The sequence below is a fragment of the Mesoplodon bidens genome (assembly GCF_964165515.1).
Source record: "Mesoplodon bidens genome assembly, chromosome: 19".
Lineage (NCBI taxonomy): Eukaryota > Metazoa > Chordata > Mammalia > Artiodactyla > Ziphiidae > Mesoplodon > Mesoplodon bidens.
In genome coordinates, this window is record NC_138179.1 from 41718470 (window position 1) to 41741805 (window position 23336).

Genomic DNA, 23336 nt, shown 5'->3' on the forward strand with positions numbered 1-23336 from the left:
CGTCCCCTGGAAAGTCTGCACCCCTAGCCAGGGTTCTTAACCTTTGGATCACAGACTCCTCAAAGAATCTGATCAAAGCATTAGACCATCAGCGTCCAACAACGCACATGTGTGTACACACACGGGCACACACGCAAGTTTGTGTTCTGTTTCGGGGGTTCAGAGATTCCCCCAGACCTGTCCATGGTCCCCGGACCCCAGGTGGATGTCTCACGTCTGCCACCATCTGGGGACAGATTCCAGGGGCTTGGCTGCAAGCGCGCCAGGAGCTCCTTGGAGCCCATCCCCCTGCCACCCAGCAACTCGGAGTTCCCAACCTTCCTTGTTCTGGACCCCCGGCCACTCCCGCACCTGGAGGGACTTCCGGACTCTCAGAGCCCCGCCCCCAGTCCCCGGCCCCCGCCAACTCCCAGGGTAGCCAGGAGGAGGGCTGCGCTGGGCTCCCCTCCCCCCACCCCGGGCTCCCCTCCCCCCTACCCCCCCCCCTCCCCGGGCACACACACAGTTAATCCTCGGCGGCTGCTGTTTGGATAAAATGCGCTGGGAGCGTTCGAGGCTCCGCGGCCACTCACATCTGGCCCGGGTTTGCTCTTTACGCGTCTGTCCCGCTTTCTTCGGTTCTTCCTCTACTTTCGAGAAACCGCGTTTCCGCTTCTGGCCAAAGAGACCTTGTAGCCGAGGAGATCCAGGTGCCGGGGAGCGGCCGGCTGTCCTGCACCCCGACAACTTTCTGCGCCGTCTTCCCGGAGGACTTTTTCCTTCCTGCCTGCTCTCTCCTTCGACAAGTCTGGTCTTCCCCCGACCTGGCGGGGAGGGGGCTCCGCCGCTGGGAGATGCTCTAAGAGAGGCCGCGGGGAGGACGCGGGCGCCCCGCTCGCTCCCGGACGCTGGTGGCTGGAGGTAGGTGGCCTGGCGGACGGGACGTGGCCCTGGCGGGGGTGGGAGGAAGGGGGGGGATCCAGTGCTCCTTTTCCTGGCTTCAGCCCGGTCGCGGAGCAGACAGACACCTACATGGGGCGAGGAGCGGGGTGGGAGGGGCCGGAGGGCACTTGCGGCAAAGGGGCAGAAAGACCAGGAGTTCGCGGAGAAGGGCCCCGTGCCGGTTCCTGATACTCCCTTCGGAGCCGAGGTGCCGTGGAGAGCCGTGGCCGTGGTTTCCCTCTCTTCACCAGGGAGCAGGGGGCTTCTGTGGCAGACAGATGCTGTCAGGAATGATTGTTACCTCCCCCGATTTTTGTGGCGTGTTTATCTTGCTTCACTCTTCCCTGGGTGTGAAAGGGAAAGGAGTGATACCCAAGTCACCTCTGCACCTGGTGGGGAGACCCTACCCCAATAGTGCCTGGACTGTCTGAGAGCCAGCCCTGCCTGTGGGCAACTTGGACCCTACACAGAACAGGGAATGCTGGCTTTGGCCCCTGCATCTAATGGCTTTGGTGTTCCTGGAGGGGATCCAGCCTGGACAGGAAAAAATAATGTCCCTCTCGGGGGACCCTCTGGTCTGCCCACACCACTGAATGTGGCCCTGGTCTGGGCCCGAGTCACTGAGCTGCCCTTGAGCCTCTGGACTGTACATGCCTCTCTGTGCACTACCAAGTACCAAGCATCTCCACGGCACAGGTGTGATCCCCGCCTGTCCTGGGCACCCATGTTGTGTTAGCCTGGGCCCCACCGTGCCGATTCCTGGACAGCTGCTGTGTCTTCCGTGGGACCCCAACGTGCTTTAGGTGCTCACGGGCCCTCCTGATCCACTTGGGAGGAAGGGAGGAAGCTGCTTCTCTCTGTGACTTGATCCCGTCTCCTCTGTCTCACTTGGTTTCTAAGAATGGAGGCAGTTCGGCACACTTGGAGCTTCCTCTTTCCGAGCTTTGAAAATGGGGAGTGTCCTGAGAAACTGAGTTTTCTCAACCACTAGCTACATCCTGGGTCCCTGGGGGAGGATGTGAGGTCCTCAGAGACGCTGGGCCTTTGCTTTTTATAGTTCAGGGAAGCAGGCGGACAGCCCCACGTGCAAGTTCACAAGTCGAGGCACTTGCCTGTGCGTACTGCAGGGAGAGGCCTGCTGTGGGAAATACGTTCTCCAGGAGGCCCGCTCACTGTCCTTGCCAACTAGAGAGGCAGGAAACATACAGGTGAAGGGAAGGTGGGGGCTGCAGAGGGTTGAGCTGCCCTTTCCGGTCCCCCTTCTCCACTCTCCCTCTTGACCTGAGAGCTGAGGCGGGGCTTAGAGATGACCCAACAACAGTGGCAATATAAATAATGGCAGCCATAGATGTGTGTGTGTGTGTGTGTGTGTGTGTGTGTTTCCCACACAGCAAGCAGTGAGCAAATGCTGATTCTCAACAATTCTATCAATGGCACTCTCACCCCTGAAAAGCTCAGAGAGGCTGTGACTTGCCCAGAGGCAGTAGATGGAGGACCTGAGGCCTACATCTCTGTGCCCAGAGAAGGCGTGTGACTTGCTCAAGGATGCACAACTTTCCAAGCCGAAGCTGGAACCCAAGCTTCTCGAGTTTCCAAATTTCCACTTCCCAGCTGCCCACAGAGAAAGTTCCCTGGGGCCAGAAGGACAGCCAGGGTCTGCTTCCCAGGGACTCTAGCCCTAGTCTCTGGCTCTCTCTGTTTTCCTTCTCCCATCTTGAGTCTCTTGGGATGCCAAGGAACATGCTGCTGGTGAGAAGCAGGTCAGGGCCACAGACAAATGTAGGTGCCAGAGGCCTTGGATGGGCCCTCTTCCTGCCAGAGGACACCGCTGCCTGTCTGGGGCAGGGGCAGCCATCCAGTGAGGGACACGCGCACAGGTGGGGGCCGAGAAGGCCGACATGGCCCCAGGAAGGGTGCAGGCAACTCCCTCCTCATTGCTGGGACGTAACCTCCCTATTTAGGGCAACCAGCACAGCATAATTATTTTGGAACATGCTTCTTTCTGTTATTCTTCCTGGTGCCTCCCGCCCTACCCACCCCCCCGCCCCCCCCAGCTGTAATTAGCGTGACTCATAAACCAAATATTCTGGCATTGAACTTCACCCATCAAAACAAAGATGAAAAGAATTTTGTAGATACAGTCGTGCTGCTGGGCATCCTCACCAGACATGAGCTTGCCATTGCGTTTTTTGTCTTCAGGGGCCGGATCTTTGCATGAGTCCCTGTTCCTGGATCTCGGGTGGCTGAGGCTCCAGGGCCCTAGGGGAGAGGTGGTGGTGATAGCTTGCAAAGGAAAGGAAGAATAAGAAGTTTCCTTTTTGTTATGGTCCCCACACTCTGCTGACTGCTTAAGGTAACTCTGCCTGCCCCATCCACTGGAGAGAGATGTGAGGGTTTTGGAAGCAGCCTTGTCTCCCTGCCCTGAGAGTCCAGACATCTTAAGTGGGGGTGATAGTCTCCTGGGGCAATTCATCTTGGTGGTGTAACTACCGTGTGGGCAGAGGTTTATTATTTTCACCTGCTGAAATCTGCCTTCTCGTAAAGTCAAATGAGACAAGGTAGCTCCCTGGACTGGACCCCAGACACCTCCCTGACCCCTCACACAGTACGAGGGAACATCTGCCCACTTGGAGAAGGATTTGGAAAAGGACCATCAAAGCCTGAACAGGTGCTTCCTTCCGTGCTCTAGGGGCAGCCCAGTGAGCCGGTCCGGGCCCAGGATTCAGGATTCTTGGGGCCCCGCCCAGGCATCCTCAGCCTGGCAGGACCAGTTCTGCTCTTAACCACGGACATGCAGAAGCGCAGAAGCGAGCACACTGGCTCTTTTCCTCCTCCCCAAGCCCCGCAGTGAAACTTCTGCCACTGCAGCCTGTGACCTCCGACCCTTGTCTTCCTGCCTCTCGGGGAGGGGCTCGATGCTGTGAGCAGGAGTGGGAGCTCTTGAGCTCATTGGGGGCAGCTTTAGCTCTGGGTCCTCCCTCGTCAAGGTTGCAGCTGAGAGGGGCCTGAGCAGCTGGAGGTGGAAGTGGCGCTCGGACACCGGGAAGCCGCTCATCCTTGCCCACGCTTGCTTCCCAGAATTGGGCTCAAAGCAGGATGGGTGTGGGCAGAAGCGCCAGAGGCCCCCCACTGCCTACCGGGGTGTCCCTGGCCTGCCCAGAGGCCTTTGGAGTCAAACACTGTCCAGCTGTGGGCAGCACTGGCACAGTCCTACTGGGGCATCCTGTCCCATCCTGCGCCTCCGTGTCCGACCACCTCCCTGCCCGACCACCTCCCTGGCTCCTGTAGGAAGTTTCCTTGAAATGAGATGGGGCAGAGCAGGAGACTGCGGGCAGGAGGCAGGATGGGAAGGGAGCCCGGGAGAAGAGGCGGACAGGCGGGAAAGAGGCAGGCAGGCGGGGCGGGCAGTGGGGGAGGCGGGGAGCACGCGGACGCCAGGTGCTTGGTGCCTTGTGCTGGGGCAGACGTTGCTGCCAGCCGCTGGTGAATCCACACTTGGGGGGAGGCTCCAAACCTTTCGCCTCCGTTGCACGCTGTCCCCAAGTGGGGACATCTGGTTACCAGCCGCCCTCTGCCCTGGGGACCAGCGAAGGAAAAGGACCTCTCCTGAGAAGGCTGCCAGCCCTGGTGGAGCTGCGGCCGGATGCAGGCCAGACATCGGCTGGGCTGGGCCCTGCAGCTCTGCTCTGCAGGTTCTGAGGCTGGTGGTCAGGGTGGGGGACTGGGGTGCGCTTGGAAACACTTGGGCCCTTTCTGCTTGTGAAGAGTCTAAAGTGAGTTCTGGTGAGAGATGGGTGGGTCTGGGTGGGGTTTGGGGTGGCCATGGCACTCAGGTCTTCCAGCATTCAGGACATCTACCCCCCACCCCTTAAGGTATAGCTATGAGAGCAAGACCCGTGGTTCTGTAAACTGGCCTGACCTACAAGGAGGAGACCCTGAGAATGGGCCCTGCAGAACAAGCAGAACCAGGCCCGGGCAGCTGGGGCGCTGGGCTGGAGTCTGATGCCTGCCCTTCCCCCTTCTGTTCCATTCTGCTCCTGGTTCCCTCTCTGCAGGGATCTCTCCTGTGGGGCCCCTCCCACACCCGACCCCTGTCAGCCCCCAGGGATGGGCAGACACAGGGCACGCTCACTGCACCCCCTGCAAAGAATGTCACTTCTTTACATCATTCCCTCCTGCCAGCTGCACTCGGCCTCAGTCCCCTTTGCTTCTGAGCATCAGAGGGCATGGGGGTCAGGGTGGAACCGTTCACCATCCCTGTGAGATGTAGGCTTTCCCCTCCCCTCCCCTGCAGAGCTCACCTATGCACTGTTTTCTCTCTACCCTGCAAAAGCAGTGTCTTCAAAATGCACATTCAGTGGGCCACAACCCCCATGCCCCTTCCATTCTGAGGTGTGAGGGAGGTTCCTGGTGATTCTGTGCCTAAACCCAAAGGAACTGAGCTCCAGTGGTGGATGTTAAGATGCTGGCACCGGGAGATCTTAGCACACTGCTTTGATGAGGACGGTTATCACGGATCCCTGGTGCCCCGCATGGTGCCAGGCATGGAGCAGGCCCTCAGCAATCTGCTGAAGGGATGAATGCAAGGTCTCACCTGGGGGATAAGTTCCTCAGGGCCCGGGGCTGCTGCCGCTGTTCCCACCGTAACCGAGTGAGCTTAGCAGATGGACACCCGCCTGGCAGGCGGGAGTGCCCTCAGGACGGTGGTTTGTCAGGACCAGCCTGTCCTACCTAGCCGGCATCTTTCTGGAGGCCCCCTCGAGGCGAAGTGGCAAGAGCTCTGCTGTTAGACACACCTGGGTCTCACCTGAGCTGCAGCCCCTGCCACGGCAGGGCCTGGGGTGAGTGACTCCCTCCCTCTGAGCCCATTTGTTCTGCTGAGAAATCGAGGTGACTGTAGGAGACAAGTTCAGTAGCCTCCATAAAGCACGTGCCCAGAGCCCGGCAGGCAGCAGGTGCTTAACCAGAGCTTTGTTAGAAGGAATCTCTGATAAATGACGGGGCTGCTCCTGGGCCCATTAACTCACCTGGCTGTTGAACAGACGTCCTGATGATGGCCTCAAAGATTTGGCTCCATTTTCTCCTGTTTTGTGGCTTTAGGCAGCTTCCTTCAGTGGCAAGTACACCAGTGACTGGTGTGTCAAAGGCAGGACAAATCCCCTGCTTCTACAAAACGTGTTCTCCCTGGCTGGCCTGATTCTAGCCCCACTTGGGTGCCTTTCCCAGCGTAATCAGTACCCATGGTAACTCCAGGGTTCAGCTGCCCCAGGGGAGGGCCTTATCTTCCTCTTGTTCCACCGTGTCCCTAGAATCCAGCCCTCTTCCCAGTGCGCAGTGGACACTCAACAAACACTTGCGAAAGAACGTGGGACTTCTGGGCTTCCCTGGTGGCGCAGTGTTTAAAAATCTGCCTGCCAATGCAGGGGACACGGGTTCGAGCCCTGGTCCGGGAAGATCCCACATGCCGCAGAGCAACTAAGCCCGTGTGCCACAACTACTGAGCCTGCGCTCTAGAGCCCGAGAGCCACAACTACTGAGCCCGCGTGCCGCAACTACTGAAGCCTGTGCGCCTAGAGCCCGTGCTCCGCAACAAGAGAAGCCACCACAATGAGAAACCCGCGCACCACAATGAAGAGTAGCCCCCACTCACCGAAATGAGAGAAAGCCTGCACGCAGTGACAAAGACCCAATGCAGCCAAAAATAAATACATAAAAAATTCTCTAAAAAAAAAAAAAAAGCACGTGGGACTTCAGCACGAGGGCAGTTTATATCCCCCACAGTCCCGCCTGAGCCACAAACTTGCCACACCATCCTCAAGCCCCGTCCCTGTTCTCCTTTTCTAGGCAGAGACTCAAATTCCCCCGAATAAACAAAATGCTCTCTTAGTTCCGAGGGTGGGGCTTACTTATCATTTGTCTAAGTGGAAAATAATGTGTACTTAATGTGAAAAAATATGTGACGGTTATAGGGGAAAACCCCAGAGACCCCAAAATAAGAAAATGGCAAACATCCGTATTTTCATCACCCAGAGATAATTGCTGTTAGCAGCCAGGTGGGTGGCCTTCAAATCTCTGGGCTAGTGTACGTGCATGTGTGGATATGTTTTTATGTATATATGTTTTCAACCTGCATTTTCACTCACCAGCATTTTACGAACATCTTTCCATGCCAGTAAATATTCGTCTGTTTACAGAGGTCAGTCCTTGGTGCTACCAGCTGAAGTTGCCTCTCCCCCTCCCAGCATCATTTATTTATTTATTTAAATGCCTTTAAACAGAGCGTGTGCTTCTGGGTTCGGAGCAATCTCCACCCCTCCCTGTCACATTACACCCAGCCCATGGCCAATGGCTGAAGGCATTTGAGTTTGCCAGCCTGACAAACCACCTCGTCTTTAGTTTTCCATTGTGTGGCTGCACCATCATTTGTTTGATTAGACTGCTTTTGCAGGACATTGAGGTGTTTTGTAACTTTGGCTGATGGAGGCAATGGGTGGTAAATCTTTTTTTTTAATTAATTAATTATTTTGCATCTCACTCTATTTATTTTTTAACATCTTTTTTTTTTTGCGGTACGCGGGCCTCTCACTATTGTGGCCTCTCCCGTTGCGGGGCACAGGCTCCGGAAGCGCAGGCTCAGCGGCCATGGCTCACGGGCCCAGCCGCTCCACGGCATGTGGGATCTTCCCGGACCGGGGCACGAACCCGTATCCCCTACATCGGCAGGCGGACTCTCAACCACTGCGCCATTTTTTAACATCTTTATTGGAGTATAATTGCTTTACAATGGTGTGTTAGTTTCTGCTGTATAACAAAGTGAATCAGCTATACATATACATACATCCCCATATCTCCTCCCTCTTGCGTCTCCCTCCCACCCTCCCTATCCCACCCCTCTAGGTGGTCACAAAGCACTGAGCTGATCTCCCTGTGCAATGCAGCTGCTTCCCACTAGCTATCTATTTTACATTTGGTAGTGTATACATGTCCATGCCACTCTCTCACTTTGTCCCAGCTTACCCTTCCCCCTCCCCATGTCCTCAAGTCCATTCTCAACGTCTAAAAATATGGAACGCCTCATGAATTTGCATGTCATCCTTGCTCAGGGGCCATGCTAATCTTCTCTGTATCGTTCCAGTTTTAGTATATGTGCTGCCGAAGCGAGCGCTTGTAACTCTTTTTGAAGCAGGAGGCTTTCTGAGTGCTGATAAGAGGAGCATTTGAGAAAAAGATGGCTACCTGGTCACATTGGGATACAGCGTTCTGATGACACTTAATGGTGTGACCTGGGAATTCCCTGGCGGTCCAGTGGTTAAGACTTCGCGCTTGCACTGCAGGGGGCATGGGTTCGATCCCTGGTCGGGGAACTAAGATGCTGCATGCTGCGTGGTGTGGCCAAAAATAAATAAATAAATAAAAAACAATAGGGTGCCCTGGGTCACTCTCCCCACCTCCCTTCTCCCCCCCACCCCAAACCACCCCCAACCTGAATTAGAGATTTGAACACACTGGCTTGAGTCCTCTTTGGACGATGGCTCTGCTACTTGGGAAGGGCTGAAAGGGACTGTGGAGTTCGGTCAATACTGAAAGTCAGACCCCAGGCACTGGAGACACGTGTGAACTGAGACACATCTCCTGTGTATGAGGACCTCCTGGTCTGTGGGGGGACCAGACAAGGAAGCCAGTCTGTGCTAGATACTGGGGGAGGAAACTTCCTGGAGGAGGTGGCATCAGGCCGGGCTCTGAAGGACACAGCGACGAGGAAGGTGGCCGGAGAAAGAGACAGAGGACAAGACCGTGGTGTGACTTGGGACTTCCGGTGGCTCCAGTTGGCTGGAGTGAAGGATGCACATGCAGGGGTGGGGACAAGGGGTCCAGAGATGAGGCAGGAGGCAGATGGTGAGGCGCAGCGCTTAAATGTTTCCTTTATTTTCATGGAAGCCTTTTGAGCCAAGGGGGGCATTCAGATCTGCAGGTTTGAAAGCTGCCTCTGGCCAGCAGTTTGGAAGGTAGAGGAGAGACGGGGAGACCAGCGCAGGGCGGAGAAAGAAGCAGTGACAGCGCCCGAAGGGAGGGAGAGGAGAGACTTCCAGGGGGCCTGGTTACGGTGCAAGAGAGGCCGAAGTCTGCAGAGCTCGGAGATGCGGGCCGGGGGCCCTGTGTGAACAGCTGTAAGCGCTGAGGAGGAGCAGGGATGGTGGAGGCTGGGGAAGAAGACAGGGAACTAACTGGGGGCTTGAGCATCTTACGACAGAGCGAAGAGGACATGATCTGGAGACAGCTGGCCATCTGGGTCTGGACCAGCGCTGCGCACTAGGACTTTGCGATGATGGAAGTGTCCTCCCAGCTGTGCCGTCCAAGAGGGTAGCCGTTTAAAATGTGCTCGAGTGGCCGAGAATGGAATTTTTCACTATGTTTAGTTGTAAAGAATTTAACTGGCCCCAGAGGCCAGAGGCCAATGATCTGGAGAGCGCAGGCCTACAGCTTGGTGGCCGGGGACGCCTGCCGGGGACAAGGATCAAGGAGCTGTCCACTGAAGCTATCACACAGGAAACGATGGGCAGAAAGTGTTTGGAGTGAGAGGGGCTGAGGGCTGAGGGCTGAGGACACGTCTGGAAAACACCTGTCGCTAAGGGGGAGGTTATGGAGGGTAAACACAGGGAGACAGCGTGGGCCGGATTGGGGGCCGGGAGGTGGGCGGTCATCGCCGGCAGGCGCCCTGCAGCCTGCACGGGAGCTGGACATCAGCGATCTCAACCAGAGCAGTCTGGGCTGCAGCAGGCAGTGGCAGGACTGACTGGGTGCTGAGCTAAATTGTACTCTTGACTTAGAAGCTGTTAGACGTGGGACAAAGTTCTACCTTTTGCCAAGCTTTCCCCGGAGATGGCTGTAAAATGCGGCAGTGATTTCTAGGCCCTGGAAAACGAAAAACGGTGTGGTGCTTGTAAAAGGGATGGTGCGGTCGGGCCACAGGCTGTGGAATTCCCAGCTTTTTTCCTCCCGCCGTCTTGGGAATGGTCAGCCCCCGAGGGTGTCACCTCTGTGGGGCAGTGGGACGTGGGCCAGGCCACCTGCAGCGCGGGCTCACGGCAAGGCACGAGCTGTCAGTAGCTCTTCTCTCTCACACGGTTCTCAAAGCAGGGACCAAGCCTGCCGCCCGAGGCCTCACAGCTGGGAGGTGATCTAAGGACAGGGCTCTAGTCAAGGAAATCTTTGTTTGCACTGGGGAGGCTGGGCTGGCCAGGTGCCCCCGAAGGCCCACCGCCTGCAGCCTACGTGGTCTCCTTGTTTGCAGGGCCTGGGCAGAAACTTAGGCAGTGTCTTCTCTCAGGTCCAGGTAAGCCTCTCCTGGTCTAGGTGCAGTGAATTGCCTCAGGAGAGGATGGAGATGTTGCAGGATGGGAGGATGCCTGGCCTCTCTTTCCTTCACTGTTTTATCCCAAGTCAGCACAAAGGAAGCCCTCGTTTATTAATTAGCAAGTAGCCCTGGAAGACTCCATCTCTATCGCTGGCCTTGGGCTTTGGAGGTAACCAAATAAACCCCCAAACCTTAAAAAAAATAAACCCTCGGGGACTTCCCTGGTAGCGCAGTGGTTGGGAGTCCGCCTGCTGACGCTGGGGGCGCGGGTTCGTGCCCCGGTCCGGGAGGATCCCGTGTGCCGCGGAGCGGCTGGGCCTGTGAGCCATGGCTGCTGGGCCTGCGCATCCGGAGCCTGTGCTCTGCAGCGGGAGAGGCCGCAGCAGTGAGAGGCCCGCGTACCGCAAAAAACAAAACAAAACAAAACAAAAGAAATAAACCCTCTTCCTCTAAGCCAGAGGACAGCTCCTTGGAAAAAGGGAAAGACGGAGATTCAGCAAGTGAGCTGGGCGCCAGGATGCCCTCATTTTTTGGGAAATGTACAGCTCACCTCCAGTTGACCAGAGCTCCTCTAATAAAGGATGCACAGCCCCCACTGCTGCTTCCTCTAAGGTTGGGAGGAAGCGGGAGAGGGTCCGAGACTGGCTGGGGCTGCCCCATTACAGAAGGGAAAATTAGATATGAAATGGCTTCCTGGGATTGGTGAACAAATGTCATTTATCAAGTGGAAGCCACTCTACCTCCCTCCTGCCCATCACCAGAGGAGTCTGGTAAGTGGAAAATGAGTGTGATGAATGGCTTCTGGGGAAGGAAAGCAGACATCACATGTTAGACAGTCCTCATGGTCATCAGGGCCAGAGGGACACCCCAACATGGGGCTTTCTCTTTTTTTTTTTTTTTTTTTTTTGCGGTACGCGGGCCTCTCACTGTTGTGGCCTCTCCCGCTGCGGAGCACAGGCTCCGGACGCGCAGGCTCAGCAGCCATGGCTCACGGGCCCAGCCGCTCCGTGGCATGTGGGACCCTCCCAGACCAGGGCACGAACCCGTGTCCCCTGCATCGGCAGGCGGACTCCCAACCACGCGCCACCAGGGAAGCCCGGCTTTCTCTTTTCTGTGCACCCCAGGATCTGAGTCCAGGGAACCTTCTGCAGCAACTGGAGAGCTCTGAGTGTCTCAACGGGAGAATTTCCACCAGATGTCGAAGCAGAGAGGGGCAGCCCCAGGGCTTCCTTTCTGGTAGAGAAGATACCAGGGAGGGGAGGGTGGCAGGAGCACATGTGCGGAAGGATTGCTGGTGGCTGAGGGATGGTTGATGCTGTGTTGAAACAGGGACTGATTGGATGCTGATCCGCTTCGCCTTCTTGACCTAGAAGACCTTAGGTGTGGGAGACAGTCCTATCTTATGCCAAGCTTCCTTGGGAGAAGCATGTAAAATTTGGGGGTGGTGTCCAGGCGCCAGACAAAGATACTTATTTTGGGTGAATTGAGGTCTGGGACACAGCCAGAGCTCCTGGAAAGCATCAAATGGCACAGAGGAGCAGAGACCTTCAGGAGGTATTAAAGAGGCTTGATGACTGACTCGATGTGGCAGATATGTGAGAGGAAGGCGTCTAAATGACTCCCAGATTTCTGGCCCGCTGTTTGTTCATAGTTCCTACTCCCCCACCCCCCAACTTCATCTTAATAGAACAGAGCTGCCCAACAGAGCTTTCTGCAGTGATTGAAATGTTCTGTGCAGTCCAGTAAGGTAGCTCCCACCTCCCTGTAGCCATTGAGCCCCTGGAATGTGGCTATCGTGACTGAGGAATGGAATTTAGAATGGTCTTTAATTTATTTTAATTTAATTAATTTATTTTTTTGGCCATGCTGTGCATCATGCGGGATCTCACTTCCCCGACCAGGAATCTAATCCGTGCCCCCTGCAGTGGAAGTATGGAGTCTTAACCACTGGACCACCAAGGAAGTCCCTAGAATGTTCTTTAATTTTAATTGGTTTAAAATGAAATAGCCACAGGTGGCTAGCGGCCACTGCAGTGGACAGCACAGGCCTAGAATGTCACATTTTGAGTCAACATCTGCTGCTCTGCCTTGAGCTGTGATTGTGTACATATCTGTCTCCTTCACTAGACAGTAATCTTTTTTTTTGTGTGGTACGCGGGCCTCTCACTGTTGTGGCCTCTCCCGTTGCGGAGCACAGGCTCCGGATGCGCAGGCTCCAGACGCGCAGGCTCAGCGGCCATGGCTCACGGGCCCAGCTGCTCCGCAGCATGTGGGATCTTCCCAGACCAGGGCACGAACCCGTGTCCCCTGCATCGGCAGGCGGACTCTCAACCACTGCGCCACCAGGGAAGCCCTCTTTTTTTGTTTTTAATACTTATTTATTTTTATCTATTTGGCTGCGTCGGATCTTAGTTTTGGCACTCGAGGTCTTTGTTGCGGCACATGGGCTTCTCTCTAGTCGCAGTGCACGGGCTTAGTTGTCCTGTGGGCTTAGTTGTCCTGTGGCATGTGGGATCTTATTTCCTCGACCAGGGATCGAACCAGCGTCCCCTGCATTGGGAAGTGGATCCTTAACCACTGGACCACCAGGGAAGTCCCCATGGATGGTAATCTTGAGGTCAGGGAGTATATTTAATGTGCGGTGGAATCACTGTTTCCCAAGCTCTTACCCGATGCTGTGCAAATCACGGGCATCCAGTAAACCATGCCTGTGTTCAATTTTCTGCTGAGAGGGAATTCCTGAGGTCCATGGGCATTTCGACTTGTCTTCTAAACTCCTTCTAATCCAGGGAGATCCTAGGCTTCTCGCCTCTCAGAACAGCTGGTTACCCGATGAGGATTAAGGAAGAGGGAAAACTAGGTTTATAAAATGCTTTTGTCAAAGGGCACTGGGCGGGGTTGGCAACAAGACAAAAGGCAAACGTGGAGCTTGAGGGCTAGGAGTTCACTGTCAGAACACAGGCATGACACCGTGGAGGTGGGCGGGCCCCGCAGAATGACAGGACCGATTTTAAACGGATATAAGGAAACTTGCACTTGTGTATGAATATCGTCTCCTTAGAGGATTCACCACAGATCCATTTGAGGGCTGGGAGGATAAAAATGATTAACCAGGAAGTGTTCTCAGACTTCCTGCCTTCCTCCGGACCCTGTCATTGACCCAATTCCTCCTTTTCCCCTCCCACCTACTGTAGAGGGGGATTCTTCCTTGCTGGGGGAGGTTAAGATGCAGGGAGATGGGGAGGGTTGACAAGAGGGGAGGGGAGGAGCTGCATGTCCTGAAGGGAGTGGGTGGGAGATAAAGAGGTTCATGGAATTGCTATGGAATTTGGAACATGAATGTCTTCGCAGGATTTGGGGTAGGCAAGTCCAGTTCTGAGTCATGTTAGAATTAACCTCAGATGTCTTGACCGCAAGGCAGCCAGGAGACTGGACCACTCGGGTCCAGATTCACAAGGGTTACACACCACTGGCCAAGGAGTCCTGGGGACTGCTCCCCGGACCTGCCTCACTGAGCACAGCACATTCTTTGAGTCACCTTTCTGGGGGCATACCTCCCCCCTTGCAGGGCACTTCGTTTCACTGGAAATTGCTAAAGAGGGCTGGAACCAAGTTTGGTTAGATGTTGGCCAATACTGTTTTTGCCCAAAAGTGAGTAAAATGATCATAATGTCATGATGTTGACTTTGCTGTGGGACTTAGGAAAAGGGTTCTGAAGATAGCTTTGAAGAAGGAAAGCTTTCATTCTGGGTTTGCTTTGACCCCAAAGAGGAGGTCCTTGAGGAGAACCACCAGCCTCTGCTGCCCTCACACAGTCCTCCTGGCACCTCCGACTCTTTGCTGGGTCATCACGCCCCCTCACCTCAGGGATATCATCACCCCTGCACCGGCTGCATCCTGGTCCCCATCTCTTCTATCTAGGTACAGAAAATCCCTTTTCCAGACTTAGAAAGAAACGTACCAACGTGCAAAAGTGTACTTCCATTGAGGGTAGAGGGCTGATTCTCAGCTGGGAGGATTTCTGCCTCTCAGGGGATATGTGGCAAAGTCTGGAGATGTTTTTGATTTTCACAACTGGGGGTGGGGCTGTGCTGATGGAATCTAGTGGGTGGAGTCCAGAGATGCTGCTAAACATCCTACAATGCACAGGACAGCCTCCCACGACAAAGGCTGATCCAGCCCAAATGTCAATGGTGCCGAGGCTGAGGAACCCTGGGGACAAAAGAGTCCAAGATAGCTCTGTACTTTCTTTTGCTGTTATTTTCCAGCTTTTCCCAAATGAATATATATTACTTTCGATTCAGGAAAAAAATATGTTTGAAGAAAGGAAAACCTCTTTTCCTTTCAAGTGATGCAAGCTTGGCATTGAAAAGGAAAAAGAGAGTAATTATCAAGGCGCCAAGGAGAAACAGAGGAAATACAGAAATAGGGCAATAAACAAATTTGGAGAATTCAATCTGACAAATATTTGTTGAGTTCAGGGTGCTGCAGGATGCTTGGTGGGTCCAAGATGAACAAGACCGTATCCCAAGCCCAGAGGAGGTCACAGGTCTGCTGTGCAGAATCTTCTAGGCCAAGAAAAACTCTGCAGAATGAGACAATATGAGAAATGGAAGCAAAAAAGAGCAGGGAGAGTTTGTTCCAGTTGAGGGTCTGGGAGGCCTTCAGAAGGAATATGAAGCACCTGAGTTGGGTCTTGGGTAGGATTTTTTTTTTTTTTTTTTGGCTGCGTTGGGTCTTTGTTGCTGCGTGCGGGCTTTCTCTAGTTGAGGAGAGCAGGGGCTACTCTTGTTGCGGTGGCTTCTTTTGTTGTGGAGCACACGCCCTAGAGTGGGTGGGCTTCAGTAGTTGTGGTGCATGGGCTTAGTTGCTCCGTGGCATGTGGGATCTTCCTGGACCAGGGATTGAACCCGTGTCCCCTGCACTGGCAGGCGGATTCTTAACCACTGTGCTACCAGGGAGGTCCCTTGGGTAGGATTTTGATGTGATCTGAGGGCAGCCTGTTGAATTCAAATCCAGCCCCCATGGCTTAAAAAGTGGGCAGCCTTAGGCTAATCGACTTCTCATCACGGTTTCTTCATTAGTGAATTCAGTATAATAATGAATGAATATTGTCTCCTTAAAAGATTCACCGCAGGTCCATACAAGACCTGTGATGGGGTAAAAACGATTAATGAGGAAGTGTTCTCGGAAGGAACCCTAACCTTTAGGGTTGTAAGGATGAGTGGAAATGATGCAGGGATGCCCAGCACTGGGCCTGGGGCAGTTGTCAGTCCTGTTAGCCTGGTTATTAGCAGAAGAGAAGAGGACAAAAGGTGCTCCTGGCCAGGGGAGAAGGATGGGGGCAGGTGGGCAGGTGCCACCTGGGGGTGTGGCTGGAACCTGGTGCTCAAACTGTGGTGCCTTGGCAACACCTGGGGGCTTTTGGAAAATGTCTGTCCCCGATCTGCCAAATCAGAATCTGCATTTTCACAAGGTTTCCCAGGTGATGTGTACGTATGTTGCAGTACGTGAAGCAGGGAGCTTGAACACGGGATGAGGGGTGCTGGGCAATGCAGGCGAAGTGTGGGAGCTGACTGGGGATGGTGGTGCCCACCCTGGCAAGGAGCCTGGAGAAATGATAGATGGGTAGAGGGGGCGAGGAGAGAGGGAGAGATTCTTTTAATATGTATTTTATAAATTACATTTACATGTACAAATTTTCTTTGCCAAGTGGAGGGGAGGTAGTGGACATTTTGAGGAGGGGGGCTGGTCCAAGCAGTCTCTCTGTCATTTGGAAGGTCTCTGGGTCCTGACCCTTGGCAGGTAGAGAATGTGGAGGTGGGGGCCCAGCTAATCCACTGCAGGGGATGGGGGTTGTGCAGAGAATTGAAGAGCGGGCAGAAGTGTGGGTTCAGGGGGTGGGCGGATTCCTGGGGAGGCCAGGCTTCCTGGCTCAAAGTCTCATAGCACATCTCTGAGGATCCATCGGGAGAGCCTCGGCCTCCCCCGGGTTCTCCTGACTTGGCACGGGGCTCCAGCAGCGAGGGCGGCCAGAGCATTCTGCCTTCAGAGCTAAAACAGCGAGCCTACTAACACGCAGAATAAAGAATAAAGCCGAAGAGTCGGCCCCGCGGAGAGGGTCGTGCCCTCACTGGCTGCGAGGCCTCTGAGCCATGGAGTTGAAGGAGGTCCATGGTGGCCCGAGATGTGTGAAAGGAGCATTCATCTGGGTTAGACGATTACCGACAAAAACAGAAATCCGTCTCAGTATTTTAGTTTTCCTTAGACATGAAAGAGGAATTAAAGACAAATCAGACAGGACCTTCTGAGGCTGTTCCCTTGTTTTGATGCTTTGCCCCTCCCCATGATGCCTGGTTCCCGGCCCCAGCCCAGCTGCAGGGTGGAGGCGTTCTTACTCCCCTGGCCTCAGTTCTTTCACTGTGCAGGCCAGGGGGTCCAATTAGGTGTCCTTGTCAGCCCCTTTGGTGTTAAAATTGTATGATCCAGTGAACAAAATGGGCTGGGATTGACCACCGTTGCCCCGTGATGGGGAGGTTTCCCAGCCACCAGAAACAGTCGAGGCACGTGTGACTTCTGAATCCACACACCAGAAACGGCTGAGGCACGCGCGTAAATCCCACAGCTGGGGTTAGCCAGGGTGATACCTCTGACGGTGAGAAACCGGTGGGATGTTTTGTCTGTTTTAAGCCCAAGCACTGCCCCCTAGTGGGCTCACTGGGAACCCCCAGTGGACAGCTCTTTCTGGAAGGACTATCTCAATCCTGGACAAAGAGGATCCGGTCTAGAGCTTTTTGGAGAGACATGGGGCTGGCTTCGATGACAATAAATGCCCTCTGCGGTTGGGCGCCCCCCGCCCAACATCAGATGCTCGAGGACACGCTCTTGCGCCCCCTGGTGGCCAGAGAGCGACGTGTCAGCACCTGCCTGCCCACCGGGCCCCACAGTGCAGGCTGGGGCAAAGTCCCTGGACAGTGGACCCCCCAGATTCATTCGGGATTTTGCTCATTGTCCTAACAGGGCCGAGACACGATCATCTGCAGAGCTCAGGGTTGAGGGGCCTCCTTCCTGGGAGGCGTGGGGGGCCAGGCAGAGCCATGCTCAGCAGCAGCATGTGGCCTGGTGCTCCAACGCCAGCCTGGCCCCAGGGCGTGTGCGTGAGGGTGTGCAAGTCTGTGCGTATAAGTCTGTGAGTGTGCTGAGAGTGTGAATGCCTGGTGTGGGCATGCATGTGTGCATGTGAGTGTATGTACATGCACGTGAGTGCACCAGAGTACACGTGAGTGTGTTGAGTGTGCAAGTGTAAACACAAGAGAGTGTGGGTCTGAGTGTGTAAGTGTACTGAGTGTCTTGAGTGTGTACAGAGTGTATTTGTGTATGAGTGTGTATTGAGTGTGTGAGAATGGGTGTGAGTATGTGAGGGCACGTGTATATGTGTATGAATGTGCACCGGGGTTTGTGAGTATGTATGTTGAGCTTGTGTGAGTGTGTGTGTGTGTGTGAGTGTGAGTGTGTGATCGCTGTCCCAGGAAGAGCGGCAGCTGAAGCACTTAGTGGGTCAGCTTAGTGGGTCGGGCAAGCACTGCAGGCTTGTTTCCCTGCAGGGCCCTTCCAACCCATGTCCTCCCCGTGTGTCTCCCCAGCAGGGCTCAGCGGGAAGATGGGCCCCCGTGGGCTGGGACTCACGCTGGCGTGCTGCCTGCTGCTGGCCTTCGCCTGTGGCCCGGTGCTGGGCCGCGTGCCCCGTGGGCAGCACGAACAGCAGCAGCAGCAGGGGACCAGGGAGCCACCGCTGGACCATGCTGAGAGGTGAGGCTGTGCGGTGTGGATGCAGGAGCGCTGGCTCAGCGGCGGGGATGAGCCTGGGGTTCAGGTGCCCCAGGGGGCTCGTTGGCAGCTAGAGGGGAAGGAGCAGAGGCCAAGGCTGAGGAGCCGGTGCTGGGGGACAGAGGCGCCATTTCTCCTGTCAGTGACCCGGGCTTGTTATCTGAAACTGCGGACAGTAACCCAGCCTCATTCCAACCCCAGAGGAATGTGGGTCTGCGTGAGGTTCTGCAGCCACATCCTTAAAAGAAGAACACACCAAAACCCCAACCCCCAGCTCTCGGTTTCTTTGCATCCTTGCCTGTCCTTTGAGAATACCTTCTAGGGTTCTAAGTATCACCTGGAAGTAGGAGACAGGGATGATGCTGGGCTGAGAGCTGATCTCCATCACCCTGATGTCTGATCACATTGCAAGATGGGGGATGGTGGCTGAAGACTGGCACAAGAAGTGGTGGCTTTCCTTGAAAAGTTATGAATTTCTTCCAAATGGCACTGTCTTCATATATATGACCTTCGATGATATATAGACTCCAGGCTATTTGGGATATTTTGTAGGGATACATAAGATGCTTAGGATTACTCATGAAAATGTCATTCATCAAACGTGAGGTCCTAGACACCTGATGCTGACTTTGAGTTTCTTTATCACTTTGAGCTTTGGGCTGACTTGATACCTGAGGCTTCGGGCTATCTTGGAGTACAATGGAATTGCATAGGATTTGGGGCAAAGTAACATCATTCTTCTTCTTTGTCTTTTCTTCTCCTTCTCCTCTTCTTCCTCCTTCTTTTCATTCAATAAACATTGATTGAGGGCCGTTATTGGTCTGGCCATCCTCTAGGCACTGGGGACACACATGTGAATGACACAGTCACTGGCCTCCAGGAACTCCAAGGCTATGGGGGGACAGACACACACAATCCAGTTCAGTGTGTCCACAGTGTGGACGTGCGGGGTGGGGGAGGGGGTTGGGGAAGGCTAGGAGGAGGAGCGACTGGGTCTTGAAGGACACCTGAGGAGCATCCCAGGCGCAGGAGGGGAAAGCTGCCTGGCAGCGAGGATGGCACATGTGAAGTGTGGCCATTCCAGTGTCTGGCAGTGTAAGGGCTGGTAGGTCGTTTGGGTAGGGAGGTTGGATGCCGGAGGGTGGAGGATGGGAGGGAAGATGAGCCTGGTGGGAAAGGGTCTCTCTGGAACTTCATCTACAGGGGAGTCATGGAGAGGTTTAAATTTCATGGTGTCCTAGAAAGAATGCTGGAGGGTAGCAGAACAGAGGATGAATTGGCAAGGGAGAGATGAATTCCAGGAGGACATTCAGAACAGCAGTGATCCCTAGAGGTGAGGGGAGCCAAGGGCCCAGCTCCTGGAGGTACTTTGATGGTGGGGTGGGCTGACTCCTCAGGACTCCATGATCCTCAGAATGGATTGGTGAGGCCAGAGAAGCATCTGCAGTGAGGCTGAGGGTTCCATGCTGGGCGACTGGTGATGCTGCTGCTGCTGTGAACAGGGTTTGGAAAGAGAAGATTCTAGGGATGAGCAGCAGTGATGGGCCATCAGTTTGGGACACGTCTCATGTGGGGCTTGTTGAATCTCTAAATGGAGACTTCTGGTGAGAGGTGGGCGGGGGTCCATCTGGGAGACTAGGGCTTGTAGGTGGCTGAGTTTAGGGTGTATAGATCCATTTCCTGGATTGTCTGTGGTCTGAATATGGGAGCAGAGTGAGACAAAGAGCTGACCCTTCAAGAGGGACTGCGCCACCTCCAAGATGGTCGTGTCACAGCCAAAGAGCTGCAAGCAGATAGCGCGGTGCGGTGCAGTGTGACGCCCTGGGGTAGCAGCATGGCGCTGTCGCTGCCCCTGCCCCCGCCCCCCAGGAGCACATCTGGTTGAGCCCTCTCAGTTGCAAACGAGTCAGCTTAACATAGCATCTTCTAGAATCCTAGAGACATGAAGGGGATGTCCAGTCACTCCACTGGCACGTCACGTGCCAGGTTTCTCCCACGTAGCCTCTATCTTGCGAAGCTTCTCAAATTACTGCCGTTTTTGTTATCGTTGCTTCCACGACTGTCATTGCTGTCAACAGAGGGCAGGGGGCTCTTTCTGAACCTTCACTAAAAGCCTCAGAATTTGCCAAGAGCCAACGCAGTCTCTGTGGAGGGAAAATTAACACAGCCTCACACATCCAGGTGAGAGAAGGCGAGACAGGTACCCTGGGCCCTCTGGTGGTAGAAGAGAGAAGAGTTCTTGGCTCTGAGAGCTCTTGACTTTCATGGCGATGTCTTTACTCTCCCTTAGGGAGGAAGAAAAGCATGAAAAATACAGCTCCAGGCCGGAAGAGGAGCCTCCCGCATCCGGGTGCTTTCGCTGCTGTGACCCTGGTACTCCCATGTACCAGGCCATGCCGGTGCCACAGATCAACATCACCATCCTGAAAGGTCAGGCACAGAGACCAGCAGGGGGGACCGTCCCCTGGGGAGGGGGCACTGCTCTGTCCTGATTGGAGGGCAGGGCAGAAGACGGAGTTAGGGAGGAGTGGGCAGGAGCAGAATGGCTCCCTCAGGGCACCGAGCAGAGGCATGCTGTCATCTAGGGGGGAGAAGGAAATGCCGTTCCTGAGGCTCTGGCCCCTTTCCAAGAGGAGGGGTTGGGGAGGGATCCACAGGGGAAGGAGCCTCAGGGCCGCTTGGGGTCTCACCCCACCTGCCTTTGCGCCGCAAGCCTCAGATTCACGGTCCCCTGAGCAGCAGATAATCTTGCACAGTCTGGGACGGTTGAATCGGGAAGCCAAGCGGCCCGGGTCCCAGATCCTCAGGCCCAGCCCCTGCGTCTGTAGGTCATTTGTTCGGAGGGTGCCGTGGGCCCAGCTGCTGCTCCTGTTGCTTTTGGATAAAGCCATACGTTCCCGTTTCTTCGCCAGGACTTTCAAGAAGGAAAAAAAAAAAAGATTGCTTCCGGATGAAAATAGAATAATCCTTGAGGTTGCTTGACGCCACGTGTTTTCCTGTCCCATTTAGGTGAGAAGGGCGACCGAGGAGATCGGGGCGTGCAAGGCAAATATGGCAAAACAGGCTCCATGGGTGCCAGGGGCCATGCGGGACCCAAAGGGCAGAAAGGGTCCATGGGGGCCCCCGGGGACCGGTGCAAAAACCACTACGCTGCCTTTTCGGTGGGCCGGAAGAAGCCCCTGCACAGCAACGACTACTACCAGACGGTGATTTTCGACACGGAGTTCGTGAACCTCTACGGCCACTTCAACATGTTCACGGGAAAATTCTACTGCTATGTGCCCGGCATCTACTTCTTCAGCCTCAATGTGCACACCTGGAACCAGAAGGAGACATACCTGCACATCATGAAGAACGGGGAGGAGGTGGTGATCCTGTACGCCCAGGTGAGCGACCGCAGCATCATGCAGAGCCAGAGCCTGATGCTGGAGCTTCAGGACCAAGACGAGGTGTGGGTGCGCCTCTTCAAGGGCGAGCGCGAGAACGCCATCTTCAGCGATGAATTTGACACCTACATCACCTTCAGTGGCTACCTGGTCAAGCCTGCCACTGAGCCCTAGCCGCCCGCTAGGGCTAACCTCCATCGCCACAGGCTAACCTCCCGTTGTCCCCGTGCCCCGCCCTGCTCCACCAGACCCCGTCCCCGACCCGGGTTTCCCCGGCCCACACCTCCCCAGCTTTGGCATTCGACATGACGCCCCTCGTGGGAGTGGGAAGCAACATCGGCTGTGTGGTCCCAGGCCTTGCCGTGTCCGCCCATGAAATCACCAGGCGGGTGCCTGCGAGAGCTCCCCTCTGTGTGCACGTCCTTGAGTGACCCCTGCACGCGTGCCACGACGCGCCAGGGTGTCCCAGAGTAAGCCACCCTTGCTCCCATTGCTGGGAATAATTAAGCCAATTCTAAAGGTTGTGAAAGGAGCAAAGTAAACCATGGAAAAGAAAGGGAGGCATTATTATTTTTGCCTTTCTGCCAGCCTCGCTGGCTCCAGGCAGGAGGGCTGTCTCCCCTCGAGGCTGCCAGAGACTTCCTGTAAGAGAAGATCTAAAGTGGATGCCAAGGGTGACAGGGGAAGGGGGTGGGGGGCGTGGGGACCGGAAAACCATGTCTGGCTTAATATTTTAGGCCACGTAGGAACCTTCTTGGGGGACAGCTGGACTGACGTCCACATCCCGTGGACATTCCTGTGGCCTTGCCCGAGGGCTCAGCTGGTCTTTCTGAGCCACAACGGCAAGGGGGTTCGAACTGGGCAGCAAGGGTCAGCTCCTCAGAGGGACAGCCAAGCCCTCGGCCATGGCCTCTGCGTCGGTGAGCAGCCTGCTTGCCGGAACCCGCAGGCTCCTGGCGGCAGATGGCCCCTGGCAGCCCAGCTCAGTACAACCCAGCAGAGCCGTGCATCCTGGTATGGCTCTGCCCGCTCCCCCGCCCCACCCTTGCGTCCTGGACGGGGCCCCCACGCCTGTCACACTGGCATTGGCTTTCTGTCCCTCCTCTCCAACGGGTTAGCTGTGGAAGGACCCAGGACCTTTGATTTTGCAGCAGCTGTCATGGCTACACAACTTGTTCAATAGACCCTCCTCACCCACCGTCTCAGAGTCCTGCTTCCCAGAGATTTCACCATTCAGCGCCCCAGCACCCTCCCCTGGGGCCTCTTTGACCAGCAGCCTAAGACCAATGCAGGAGGGGGCTTTCCTGAGCCCCAGACCAGGGGAGAGCTGGAAGGGACTGGAAAGCTCCCCGCTCCTGTCTCAGGAGCTCCTGCATGGCTCAGCGTCTGAGAGGGGAGAGAGGGCACGTCCCAACCACCAGGGTCAGAACCTCTGCTCTGAGGGGGGTTGGGGGGATGCCTACAGTGGGGCGCTGCCTGGATTGGTGCTCCGGCCCGTGGCTGACTTTGGCCCGGCAGCCCTTCCCCACTTCTCTACATCAACGCCCAGGGCCAGGGTCACCCTGCCTGCTTGGGCCCTAAGCCCCTACGGGAGCCTTCCTTCCCACTGCCTTCCTGCTAAGCCCTGATCTTGACCGATCCCTCTGCCCTCCCTGAGCCTGGCCATTGGGTCTGGGGTCTACACATCCTTCCCTCTGAAGGACTTCTGCTGGTCAGACTTTAAAAACTGTGTATTTGTGTGGGTGAGCTGGGGAGCAGGGCGCCCGCCTCCTGCTTTGTGCTGCCCCGGTGCTCTTCCAGGAAACATTAAACTTGGAATTGTGTGTTTCAGCATCGTGGCCTCCTCA

At 55.3% G+C, this 23336-nt stretch overlaps 1 protein-coding gene across 3 annotated transcripts; it reads left to right on the forward strand.

Moving 5' to 3' along the window:
- The first annotated feature begins 501 nt into the window (after positions 1-501).
- C1QTNF1 (C1q and TNF related 1) lies at positions 502-23319 on the forward strand. Of its 3 annotated transcripts, none has more exons than XM_081219098.1 (4): positions 783-900; positions 17920-18085; positions 20394-20533; positions 21113-23319. In XM_081219098.1, exons 2-4 carry the CDS (start codon positions 17937-17939, stop codon positions 21661-21663), a joined length of 840 nt encoding a protein of 279 aa, XP_081075224.1. In that variant the 5' UTR covers positions 783-900; positions 17920-17936; the 3' UTR covers positions 21664-23319. The 3 variants fall into 3 exon arrangements, with proteins under 3 accessions (XP_081075223.1, XP_081075224.1, XP_081075225.1); XM_081219099.1 differs by having other exon boundaries at positions 793-900; positions 17923-18085; XM_081219097.1 differs by lacking the exon at positions 17920-18085 and having other exon boundaries at positions 502-900.
- Positions 23320-23336: the final 17 nt, after the last annotated feature.

Excerpts from the sequence above, each read along its gene's own strand:
- C1QTNF1 (XM_081219097.1), top strand. The coding sequence starts at position 536 with ATGCGCTGGGAGCGTTCGAGGCTCCGCGGCCACTCACATCTGGCCCGG. Across the intron at positions 901-20,393 it reads CCGGACGCTGGTGGCTGGAG|GGAGGAAGAAAAGCATGAAA; the intron begins GTAGGTGGCCTG and ends ACTCTCCCTTAG. Across the intron at positions 20,534-21,112 it reads CAACATCACCATCCTGAAAG|GTGAGAAGGGCGACCGAGGA; the intron begins GTCAGGCACAGA and ends TGTCCCATTTAG.